The sequence below is a fragment of the Pholcus phalangioides genome, unplaced genomic scaffold, assembly GCF_987345545.1.
Source record: "Pholcus phalangioides strain wild (caught in Gottingen) unplaced genomic scaffold, Ppha-v1.0 ptg000002l_1, whole genome shotgun sequence".
NCBI lineage: Eukaryota > Metazoa > Arthropoda > Arachnida > Araneae > Pholcidae > Pholcus > Pholcus phalangioides.
In genome coordinates, this window is record NW_028301595.1 from 5,766,489 (window position 1) to 5,779,429 (window position 12,941).

Here is a 12,941-nt window from a genome sequence, read left to right on the forward strand (position 1 = left end):
CATTACAAGCTACAAAATTTATTATTTATGTAATATAAGGATAATTTTTTTGACGAAATTCCACACTATTCAAAATATTTGAGAGATTATGTTACCTAGTGCAGTCTGCTCTTTCTTTTCGCTGGGGTTGCGTTTCAGAGGTCATTGCAAACTGGGAAAATTTTCAAATAAACCAAATCAAGAACTTTTGTTGCTTTATATTGAATATAGTGAGAAGAGGTAGAAGATATCCTCAGAGAATAGGGGATGATTGCAGTCTGAGTTGACTGTTCCCATGTTTATAGCCTTCACAATTCTGGCAATGGCACTAATAACATTAGTGATGGTGTGATTCTCTTCCATTCCATTAAAATGCTTTCACATGTTTTTCGATTGCTTTCACAACCATCTCCATTGAGTATGTCAGTAATCTGTATGGTCAGCCTTAAAAAGTTTGCAATAACCCCCCCCCCCCCATCCAGTGACTGAATAATAGTTGTTGCACTTGATGGCCAGATGATATTTATCCTAGGGTGCTTAGGAAATGTGCTAATGAATTAATTGTTGGAGCCAGTTGCACAGATTTACAGGAGTAGCATTGCTGAGGGTCTCTTCACAAGGGACCGGAAGCTTGCTAACATGGTTCTGACACTTAAAAAGGGTAGTAGAGAAGCTGTTTCCAATTATCGTTCAGTGAGTTTGGCATGCTGCCTCTCAAAAATTTTGGAAATTATTATCAAAATGCAATTGGTGAAGTGGATAGACAAGAAGTGGTGCGAGTTCATTTTACGAAATGTTTTCCCAACATCAGCAGGTGGTGTCATAACTGAACACCAAATTCAAAAATAATAATTTTTTGAATTTGTAATTCAAAACTTTTGAAAAGATGAAAACACAAAATTTTTCAACAGCCAACCAACCAATGATCATAGCTTGTGCTTATACTTTTTCGATCAGAAAAATCAAAGACAATCAACCGGTTTAATTGCAGCTTCTTGTCAATGGATGTAAAGATGTGTCTCACAGGGCATCAAAAATTTGACTTTCAGTCAGAGCAATTAGAAGAAACAAAGCCTGACAGACTGGAAAAGCATTATCCCATCTACATACTGTTCATAAAACATAAGTGTTTCCTAACGTGAATGCTATCAGTGATTGATAATCTTAGATATATTAACTGTTAAAAGCTTTATATTTAGCTTTATATAGCTTAAAGTTTTATATTTTCTTTCTGAAGACATATTTAATCAGAGGAAATAATTTAAAAAGCTTCAAAATGCAAAGTTGCGGACGAAAAAACTTGTGTTTACCGCACGGCTGCTAATGGAAAACAATAACGATTATACAGGAATTTCGGCAACTAACCTTTGCCCAAAGCGGCTCAAGATCTTTAACACAGCTTTGGTCATGCCCCTGATAAATGATTGCTGATAAACGCTATGTAAACAAAGTCACATCTTTACCACACACAGTTGCTTAAATGAGGTCACCAAAACTTTTTATTACGGCTGCTCGATGGAAATGACCACAGCTGTCCTCTGTGGGTGTTTTCCCTAACGACAACGGCAGTCATTGACGTCATGACAACGTGAAAGCTCTGTAAAATCTAATTTTCTGCCAAAATCCGGAGAGCAGGAGGAAGGATGTAAAATCCGGAGTCTCCCGCCTAAATCCAGAGAGTTGGCAGGTCTGCAACTATTGTTAGGGAAAAGTTTAGTGAAATAAATGCATACCACCAAGTCTTTTGCCCCTAGAGTTTCTCTTTTGATGGTTGTGTTAGGAACAGGGCTCCACTCAAAAAATTAGGAAAAGTAGGAAAATGCAGGACTAAAAAGTAGGATAGGGGAGGGTAACCCCCCTGAGACAACATAATTATAGCATAATGAGAAAAAACCCCATGGGGAAAAAAAAAATTCAAATGATTCAAACTTTTTTTAAATTTTGAATTAATTTTTTTTTCTCATAGCACTATTTCAGTTTCCTATAAGATTGACTCAAGCCAAAGCAAAATGACTTGGTTACAAAACCAATTTTTGGCCAAAACAGTGTACTAGCAACCACAGATAATTATTTTCTGTCTCTCCTCATATAACAGCAAGGTGAACCAGATAGTTTTACTGCATTGTCCATTTTTTAAAGGGATTTGTTCACATTTTACTGTTCAATGCCAGCGTAATAATTTTTGAAAAATGAAGCACTTCCATTTCTAGCTCTTTGCTGAGCATTGTAAATATTGTTTATGCCTCCTCATGCCTTAAAAATACAGACGACCACTGAATGCTATTGGGTAGCATCAGAATCACTAAACCTAGAATAGGCCTATGTATCCAACTGCTTTGAAATGCAAACTGTTGTCTCACCTATTTGCACCATAATTTTGAATGATGAATGTTAGTTACTGTCCAAGACCATGAAGTAATAAATACAAAATTATTTTTTCCATCCAGACAGAAGTTTTTAATGACTACTATACTTGTTGAACCCTCAAACTAAGCAAATGAAAAATTAATCAACCAAATGGTTCACATACACCCCCAAATAACCTTAAAAACGATACAATTTCTGCTTTGGCAGAATCATTAATTGCATTCTCCAACATTTGTATAATATTTGGCAATATATCATTGATTTCCTGCTCAATCAAAATCAATTACACAAATTTTGTCGATAGCATTTGGTAGAAAAGTAGGACAAAACCGAGAAAGTAGGACAAAAGTAGGACATTTTACCATAAAGTAGGAAAAGTAGTGGTTACCAAAAATGAGTGGGAGCCCTGTAGGAAGTATATAGAGCAGCAGTTCTCAACCTTTCTTGACCAAGGGAGCCCTTTCATGTATATAATTTCTATGGCGCAGCCCCGTAGGCCTATTTTTTTATTTATTCATCAAAGTTACTGACTTATTTTTATTACTCAAAAATATTAATAATAATTTTTTTTCAAATTTACTGGTTTTTTTTTTTATTTTCCTCAAGTGGTTGCGGAGCCCCTGGGAGTTCACACGGAGCACCAGTTGAGAACCGCTGATATAGAGGATTCTCATTCTAATCAGCTTTGAACTCTTATGGTCTAAGATAAATATCCTGGACCATAGAGCTCAAATTCCATGCAACGTTTTTCTAAAAAAGTTTTTTTAATTTGAATGACAGTAAATCTGAAACCCATCAATATAGAGGGACCAACTGTATCATAAGAAACATTTACACGAAAAAAGAATTTATTTACTTCTTAATTGTTCATTAAAACTTTCAAAATGTCTATTTAGTTTCATTGATACATTTTGGTTTGTACAAATATAAATGATGAATATGCTTAACACACAATGTCAATAGCACAATAAAACCTCTGTTAGTATTTTACACCGGCGGGACAAAAAGAAATCTGTGAAAGAGGGGTTTGAAAGGCATACTTTTATTATACAATGGGAAATTATTATTTGGCCATAAAAGAGCAGGTGACTGTTAAGAGGAGTTTTACTGTACTCTTCATTTTCCCCCTTTAGCTGCCATATCTATTTATCTACTGATACTTAAAATGACCCTAATCAATACTAAGCAATTCAAAGTAGTATGTCAAATGCAAGAATTACCTTCCACTGAGAAGAAATACTAAAACCATTTCAAGAAAAAAAAATATTTTAATACCAGAAAGCAAATGATTGATGATGGATATAAAACAGCCCTTTTCAAAACACATTAACCTGAAGAAAAAGACAGTGAAAAGTCTTTGAATCTGAAGTCTGAGCATATGTCGATTTGGTGACCTGTCCCAGAAGCACAAAGACCCTTGAAGAAACAACATGGAATAATAAGCGGCAATGTCAAGTATAAAACAGCTTACGCATAAGCAATTCAACTAAATTCTAGTTTTTAATAAAGATACTACCTCCCAACAAGGTAGGAAAAATTTTTTTTTTAGGAAGATGTGTTATTAGTACAGCGTTACTAATAACACATCTACTGATTTTTATGACCTAAAGATGAAACAACATTGCTGATAGGTTAAAAAACCTGAATTTCAGATTTTTTAACCTATCAGCAACATTGTTTCTCATCTCCAGGTCATAAAAATCTGCACCCTAGTCTCAGGGCCGTCATTTGAACTTTTTCTTAGGGCAAAGAAAATGTACTCAATGCATGTGTGTATATGTGTATATACATACAGGGTGTTCTGTTAATTGACAAACTCAGAGGATAATTAGTAGGCATTAAGAGGAACAAAAATTGCAATGCAACATGGTGTCGCAAACTACATTGAGAGGGTGAAAATCATGAAAAACGCATGCAGGCTCCGACTCCAAAAGAGACGAAAGGTGGATATCAGTTGATTGCAGAATGTGTTAGTGGGTTCGCTCATGATATCTGATGTAAGCAGCATCGTGAAACTCATGTGTTTGGAGTAGGACCACATGCTGTGGACGACATAAATTAGCGCTATTGCTGTAGTAAGCACGTGTAGCAGTTAGTTGTTGTTCACGGATCTCAATCCGTGTGACTTTACCTATGGGGTCACCTTAAATCACTCGTTTATGCGATGCCAGTGGACACCAGAGGATCTCATAGCGCAGATTGTTGTCACTGCAACAGACATCAAAAGCATACCTGGTATCTTTGAGTGCATCCAGGAATCGTTTTTATGTCGCTGTAGACTGTGCAATGACGTCAGCAGCCAACACTTCCAACAACTCTTGTAATAATTAATCAAATAAATCTTTTTGGAAGTCATTATTAAACTTTTTGTCGTTCCAGTATGACGAAACCTGCATGCGTTTTTCATGATTTTCACCCTCTCAACGTGGTTTGCGACACCATGTTCCATTGCAATTTTTGTTCCTCTTGATGTCTACTAACAACCCACTGAGTTTGTCCGCTCATTAACAAAACACCCTGTACATTTGCATATATATATACACCATTTCTAGTGTATTTTCTAAAGCCGGGGTGGGGGGGGGCAACGTCCTTTGCCCGCCCCCCCCCCAAATGACAGGCCTGACCCTAGTTATTAGATACACATAAGAAACAATGGCCGAATGTTGCAGATTAATATGGACCACCATAAATATATGTTTCTTAACTACTGCAATTTCGGCCAAGCATCCCTAGCTTAGGAAGCTGAGGATTGAAAATGATTCTGACAGACTACAAACATTTATAGCACCCAGACATTCAATACAATCAAAGACTGATGGGTCGAATTCACTGCATTTTGTCAAAAATAACAAAAAAGTATTCTAGTAGCAATAATATGACTATATATACTAGTGACTCAAAATTTTAACAATTCCTGTAATAGATATTTCTATGAGATGATAATATTGTTCCTGATAATTTCTCTCACAAGTTCTTGAAATGCACAGAGGATGAAACAAAATGCAGGATGTTATAGATTTATTCCAGAACAGCTATATATATATTTACACGTAGATATCTTGACGGAAGGTGACCTACAGATAGAATGCAACCTACAGAGAGATAATGCTTTGTCTTACAACTCTAGTTCCAGTTTGGTGGCGCTTTTGTATAGTCTGAGAAAAATCTCAAAGTTTTTAGGGACATGATGTTGCCAATCGATCGGAGCCATCGCCAAACGTGCCAGGTTTGTCTTAAATTTTGAGGTTTTTACAAAAAATGTACTACCAATTATTTACAGGTGAAAAATTACATAAATAATAAAACATAATAAATGATGACCATTTACATAATTTTCATAATATTATTCATAAGTGAAAAAATTAATTGGTTACATGTTTTGCGAGATAACGTTTATTTAAATTCTAATTTTTTATCACCACTGTATGATGATATGTATTATGATTTTAGACATGTCAACATTGGCACGAAGCTTCTTAGTAGTGATGAATGTTGATTTGACATGTGGGGGGGGGGGCGGGAATCCCTTTCTGAGACAACATAATCATATGCATATAGAAACGTCCTCTCCACTTGTCAATACAAGATTCATCGAAAGACTGGTTATTTGTGGAGATGAAGATTACAAGGAAGAAAATTCATCACTGCCCCCACGGGGACTCGAACCCCGGTCTCTCGCTTGCCGGACGAGTGCTCTACCATCTAAGCTATGGAATAGATAGAATATTTCAACCTTGGAGTGTATATATATGTTGAAAGGCACCGTACATGGACGGTGTCAACAATCAACTAATAGCTCGTGAATGACAAAGGCCAACCAGATGGCCATATGCATATAGAAACGTCCTCTCCACTTGTCAATACAAGATTCATCGAAAGACTGGTTATTTGTGGAGATGAAGATTACAAGGAAGAAAATTCATCACTGCCCCCACGGTAGAGCACTCGTCCGGCAAGCAAGAGACCGGGGGTTGAGTCCCCGTGGGGGCAGTGATGAATTTTCTTCCTTGTAATCTTCATCTCTACAAATAACCAGTCTTTCGATGAATCTTGTATTGACAAGTGGAGAGGACGTTTCCATATGCATATGGCCATCTGGTTGGCCTTTGTCATTCACGAGCTATTAGTTGATTGTTGACGCCGTCCATGTACGGTGCCTTTCAACATATATATACACTCCAAGGTTGAAATATTCTATCTATTCCATAGCTTAGATGGTAGAGCACTCGTCCGGCAAGCGAGAGACCGGGGGTCGAGTCCCCGTGGGGGCAGTGATGAATTTTCTTCCTTGTAATCTTCATCTCCACAAATAACCAGTCTTTCAATGAATCTTGCATTAACATAATCATAGTTCAATATAAAAAAAACTCAAAAATGAAATTTTTTTTATTTACAAAAAAATGAAATTGCATGTTCATTTAAATACATCACCTCATAGGCTCTGTAACCTAGGGCACTGGGGACACACAGGAGCCTCCCCTACTTCCGCAAAAAACTTTATGAGGTTGCTGAGTTTGCCAATAATTCATGAAAATCCAATGTAATCCCACCCTGCGGAACGTCTAACAACACTAGAGCACCCCCTTCCCAGTTTTGTTCGTATCAGAGCAACTATAGTACTTAGGCACCTAGGGCGAAACATTTTCTCTGTAACAAGCTCCAGGCACTATCGCTGAACTGCTCAAAAAGCTATTTTTAGACCATCAACAGGAAGGAGGACAGATTTCACATACTCCTTATACGTAATTTTGCTGAGGTGGTCGATTGGTCATAGCAAATGACTCACCTCGCAAGGACCTGGGTTGAAACCCCAATGTTGCCACAGTGGTGGTCGGCTAAAGTTCGTTTTCTGTGGTTCCCAACTACCAAGCAATCTTCCCCTTAAAAAAAAAAAGGGAGAGGGTAGTAGACCTCTCCCTCTCGCCAAAGAGGGCAACAGGCCTACAATGTCACATATATTCAATCATTACAGTTCCCTCATAGTTACAAAAATTGATGGCAGCACTACACATAAAAAGGCTTACGCAGAAACAAACTTCACATTACGTTAACGAGACGCACACACACATTCCACCATGCACCAATTCGTTATAAATTCCTCAAAGGAATAATGGCTGAGGTGCATGTGTGGTTTAGTAGTACTAGTAGTATACTTGAGTCCAATATTACGTGTAGATATTTGTTATTCCCCCTATCCTCATACTCTGATGTCAGCCTGGATCGTGTGATGATCTCCGATCCTAGATCGCACATCTCTCAAAAAGTGACGTCATCTTCTTCATGTCAACACACGTTTTTTGGCTACGCCACTGCACTATTGCGAAGAGGGAAATTCTTCCTAGTATGCAAATTAGACTAGATGGCACTTTGGAGTGCTTTAACTTGTATAAGGTTTAGTTCTACACACTAGCAGTATGAGCACTGCTAGTGTGCTTTGAGTTCTCTATCCCCAGAAGCGATTTGCCAAATCATTGCTGAGATCTCTGAAAAATACATGGACCGAACTCCTTTTCTCTGAGGACCACCTCCACCATAAATTGCCTATGCTGATTTGTCAGATAGATTCATCATGTTGACCTACTACGATGGACTACTCTGCTGTTCTTGAACACACTTGCTATGTCTTCATCAGATGAATTAATCATACCATCGGGGCCTAGGCATCCATCGCAACTGATTCGACACTACAGACTCATTATCACAGATTGGACCTACAGACTCATTGCTGCAGAGCAGACCCTACAGGTTTGCCGTCACTGATCACTCATCTTTGCTGACCGGCCCCTGCTGCAGACTAATCACACCTTGCAGTCAAAAGGACTGATTACTAGTGGTCTTGCCTCTGCCACTTGCAATTTCCAACTCTTGAAAGAGGGGATGAACTTTTCTGTTCAGAATTCTTTGATTGTTAGGAGGCCTAATAAATTGTTTGTTTGTTGATGATGTGTCTTTGTCTGGTCACTTGCAATGACGTATACAAAAACCCTAAATGCAATTAAAATGTTGCAATCACAAGCTTGCCATTGTATTCCTTTAACCTTTCAGCAAGCGCATACGTATGCTTTAAGACATACAAGTGGGCCAACTCATGGCCCACAGAAAGAATGGGGCCTTCGGAGTCATCTGATATCATCCGCAATCTCAAACCTAATTTTGTAAAAATGAATGGCAGTTTCATATCACTTGTGCCCTGTGATGCAGTCCCACACATCACTTAAGTGACCTGCAGCATACTTGCAGATCATTAAGTGACCTGAGACATAGCTCCAGAGCGCTTTAAGCATTTTGTGGTCACAGTCCCACATCCCTGAAGTGACCTATGACATATTTTCAGATCACTTAAGTGACTTGTGGCACATTTGCAGATAACTAAGTGACCTGCGACACAGTTTCACACTAACTTTAATGACCCATGGTACCGTTCTACATCACTCAAGTAGCCCGCAACACATTTAGAGATCCCTCAAGTAGTGACCAGACACACATTTCTAGATCATTAAGTGACTTGCTTACCAAACTCTTGGAAAATTGTTGTTATAACAGACTATTGTCGTTATAAGCAAATTTCTTTTTTCTGCTCCATCAGATAGAACTTTGGAATTATTCACGTATACTATAATGATCTTTTAGATCATTTTACTCTAATATTAGAGAATGAACAGGATTATACAAATACAAGGCCACAACGGGCAAAATGCCCACCAAGGTGGCTGAGAAAAAGATGCCCATAATAAATATGGATGTCATATGCAGTGGAATTCCGTTTTAACGAATACTGTTATAGCGAAAATCTTGTTTTAACGAACACTTTTATAATCCCCCAAATAAGTTTACATAGGAACAATGCCAGGTAACCTGCAATTCCTTTATAACGAAATTTCGTTATAACAAAGTGATTCTTCCAGTCTCTTGGTGTTCGTTATAACGAGATTCGACTGTATTACCACAATATATGACTCATAAGAATACTCATGGTTGTCTTATTCTATGTATGGATAACTTTTCAATTTACCCCAACATGTTTATCATAACCTTGCATTGTCCCTTACCAATCGATACTAGTGCCCCCTTGTAAAAGCAGTCAATTGACGGTGTACTAATAATTCATGGTCCATCCTATCCATCCTGTTGAAAATTTCGAACACTTCGAGCATATCTCCCCAACACCTGCGTTCATCCAATATGTAAACATATTCATAAAATGAAGTCTCTCTTCATAACTCAAGCCCAGTGTGCCAATAAGGACATGCGTAGCTCTTCTCTGCACTCCTTCAACCAAGTCTATGTCCCTCTGTAGGTATGGTCTCCAAAACCCTACAGCATACTCCAGTCCAAGACGAACTAAGCCTCGGAAAAGAGGAAGAATGACTTTAGGAGAACACGAAGAGACCTTTTTGAAAATGAGACCAAGCATTCTATTTGTTTTCTTGACAATAGCTGAACAATATTCAGAAAACCTACGCAGCTCATCAATGAGAATTCTCAAATCGGTGACCCTAGTTGCATCGGGATAGAGACACCATTCAACTCGTAAGAGAAACGTGGGTTGTTCGAACTAAAATGAGTGACGATGCACTTGTCAACGCTAAAAGTCATGCTCCATTCATTTTTCCATGCTGCGATCCTGTTTAAGTTGGTTTGGAGCAACTCCCTATCGCTTTGATTCCTGATTACTCCCATTAGTTTCACGTCATCTGCGAATTTGTAAGCAATCCCGTCGATTTTCAAATTATGATTTTTCATTGGATTTCCAATTCAGTTGAGTTTTGGCTCACAGCAATCAATTCTTTAAAATGTTTTCCCAAAGATACAATATATTTTGTATTCTTAAAATGATTTAGCAAAGAACTGAACAACTAAATTTCTTAATTATCTCACTTCTCAATTTCACTTTTTTCCATCTGGAATTTTTAAGCATGCTTTTTATCCAACATTATAAAGCGACTTTAAACTTTAATTTTCTGTCAAATAAGCCTGACAGTGAAAGATGGTGACCATGGTCTGTCAGTCACAGGTTATAACAAAAGTCAAAAGTTTCATTTCTTTCATTAACGTAAAGCCTAAAAATTGAAAAAAGGACGAAATAATGTGGCTTTTCTGTGTCCATCCTTAGATAGAAGTACTTAAGAATAATATTTATATAAAGCATATGCACCAAAGGTAAGCGATGATCATCCTTAGTTTAAATCTTGAGGAAAGAGGGAAAAACTGGTGTTTTCAAGAATTTAGTTGATGTTACATAGCATAAGGTTCCTCATTTTCAACTCACTATAAACACATATTTTTGGAATCTCCAAAAATGTGTGTTTGACAATCACTATAAAATTACTTATAATAGCAAGATTCTTGTATAATCCTTAAAATTATAATTGTTATATCATATTAGCTTCAGATAGGAAAAAATCTTGAAACAAAATAAGATGAAGCAATATTTCACCTTTTTTGATGAACTGCTACTGATATCAATACCAAACACACTTGAAGCTGATGTTGGAACTTCCGCTATCACTTCACCACTGAATGACCAATGATTTATACAAGGATCAGAACCTCCTGATACAACCTTAATGAAAGAGATTAGATCATACTGTAATGAATATAAATAATTACATGATTCACATTAATCCACATTACGTATGTAAATATGATGAATTATACAACATTCAATAGGAACCTCTTGTTATACCTTTGTGATTTTTGTTCATCTAAAGATTCCATATAATTGATGGTTTTTTATGAATTTCTCAAGCCATTCCAGTCTATTAGCCATAAGTTGAATTGTGATGAGTGAAATATCTGTTTAAGTTGGTTTCCATGTGACCACAGAACCTTCAATATCATTTTAGTATTGAAATTTTTCCTTAACTCAAATTTTTCGAGCATGAAATGGCTTTTAAAAAACAAATTTAAAAGATCTGAAGCGTTCAAATGCTTACCTTTGCGTAAGTGCAAAGGGTTCTTTAAACATTCATTACAGCAGCCAGTTTGAAGATAAAAATTAAAATCACCTTTGCACATATAAGTTGAGGTAATAATCTATCCCTTCTACATTTTGACTTTGCAGGTAGATGTCCCAATTAAAGACAACAACTTTTTGTTTATTGCAGAGTACAAGTGTCTGTGATTTTGCTAATTTGTTGAAATGTTGTGTTTGTATTGTTATTTACCTTGAAGTTTGCGATCCAAATTTTTTTCTTACTGTAGTTTGAATCACAAAGAAGGTAGTTATATAATAGGAAAGTACTATTATATCAATACATTTATTAAACATGAAATTTTTGAGGCTACGCACATCATCAATAAAACCCTGTATAAGTAGTACAATTTAAAATAGATTGTTTTGAATGATTTTTCTGGCTTTCAATAGAAGTTATTAAGTATGAAATTTATTATAAGTGTGAAAAAAAAATTGAGCATTTAAGAGTTGAAGGTATGGCATACATAATTTAAGATTTTCTTTCTTCCCTCCCTCCTCTCTAGTTCCTTAGATAAATACTGACGATGCCAATAAACTTTGTCACCTGTGCTTACAAATATTTTGCTATATGTCTGGCTTTGTTGAAATAGTCATTTTGCTTTTACTCAGTTGATAATGAAAACAATGTTCAAACGTCAGTATAAATGTTGATTGGATTATGCAGATTTTTGACAAATGTCAAAGCAAAAGTTAAAAGTTTTAGATTGAAAGTAAAAATTAACAAATTATCAAGATAAAATGGAAAGTTATCAAAATCTCAAGAAAGTACTCGAATACTCTATCAACAAGATATAAAAAAAACAAGGACACCATTTGTAAAAGATTTTTTTTTAAATGGGAATAAAATGAGAGGCAAAATATAAAATATAAATTACGTAAAGTTTCATTTTTTTTATAGAAAATAATTTGTTTCCCACTTAAAATTCATATATGTCATTTATACAAGTGTTGTATACACGTCTGTAAGTCTACTCATAATACAGTATGTACTGTATGAGCCAGGGATCCATTGCCCAAGGCATTTAAAATCTGTGGACAGGCATGTATTTCTTTCAGCTACATGCTCAACCCGGGCATGTAAAAAACATTTAACAATTTCATTTGGTATTTATTCATCCGCAACGATGTGTTATACAAACGTTTAAAATTTAACAGAATTTGTTAGGCAGTCACAGTGAAACATATAGCCCATGTACGGTGATCTGTGATCTATTTTTACAGCCCCGATACATTGAAGCCCTGTGTGGCCATGGACCTCAAATCCTGCAATTGGGCAGCCCCAACCCAAACAAGGATTTTTTACAGGCCTTTCTCTTCATAGCAATATATATAATAATGGATTATTATATATTTATATAATAATGGATTATTATATATATATATAATAATGGATTATTATATATATATATATAATAATGGATTATTATCTTTTCATCCCGGGCTGGGGCCCTATCAACTCCCTTCTATGTGGGGGCTGCAGCTGCGCAGCTGCCTAAGTTCAGTCCTGTATCTTAAATTGGTTATAATTTACAGTATTATTATTATCTGCCCTTTTGATGCATGTGACTCTCATGATAATCAAATCTAGTTACAGTATGTAAACTGATTGGAAGATATT

The 12,941-nt window shown here is 36.3% G+C and overlaps 1 protein-coding gene across 3 annotated transcripts in view; it reads right to left on the reverse strand.

Annotated features, from left to right (window-relative positions):
* Positions 1-3,180: 3,180 nt before the first annotated feature.
* Positions 3,181-12,941, reverse strand: part of thoc6 (THO complex subunit 6) — a 31,260-nt gene continuing 21,499 nt past the window's right edge. For 2 of the 3 annotated variants that reach the window (XM_089237372.1, XM_089237368.1), the window contains exons 12-13: positions 10,784-10,909; positions 3,600-3,762 (exon numbers count right to left, since the gene is read on the reverse strand). In XM_089237372.1, the coding sequence (XP_089093498.1) occupies positions 3,673-3,762; positions 10,784-10,909 (216 nt within the window). In that variant the 3' untranslated portion in view covers positions 3,600-3,672. Of the gene's footprint in view, positions 3,763-10,783; positions 10,910-12,941 lie in introns of all 3 variants that reach the window. The other variant, XM_089237379.1, reaches the window with a different exon arrangement.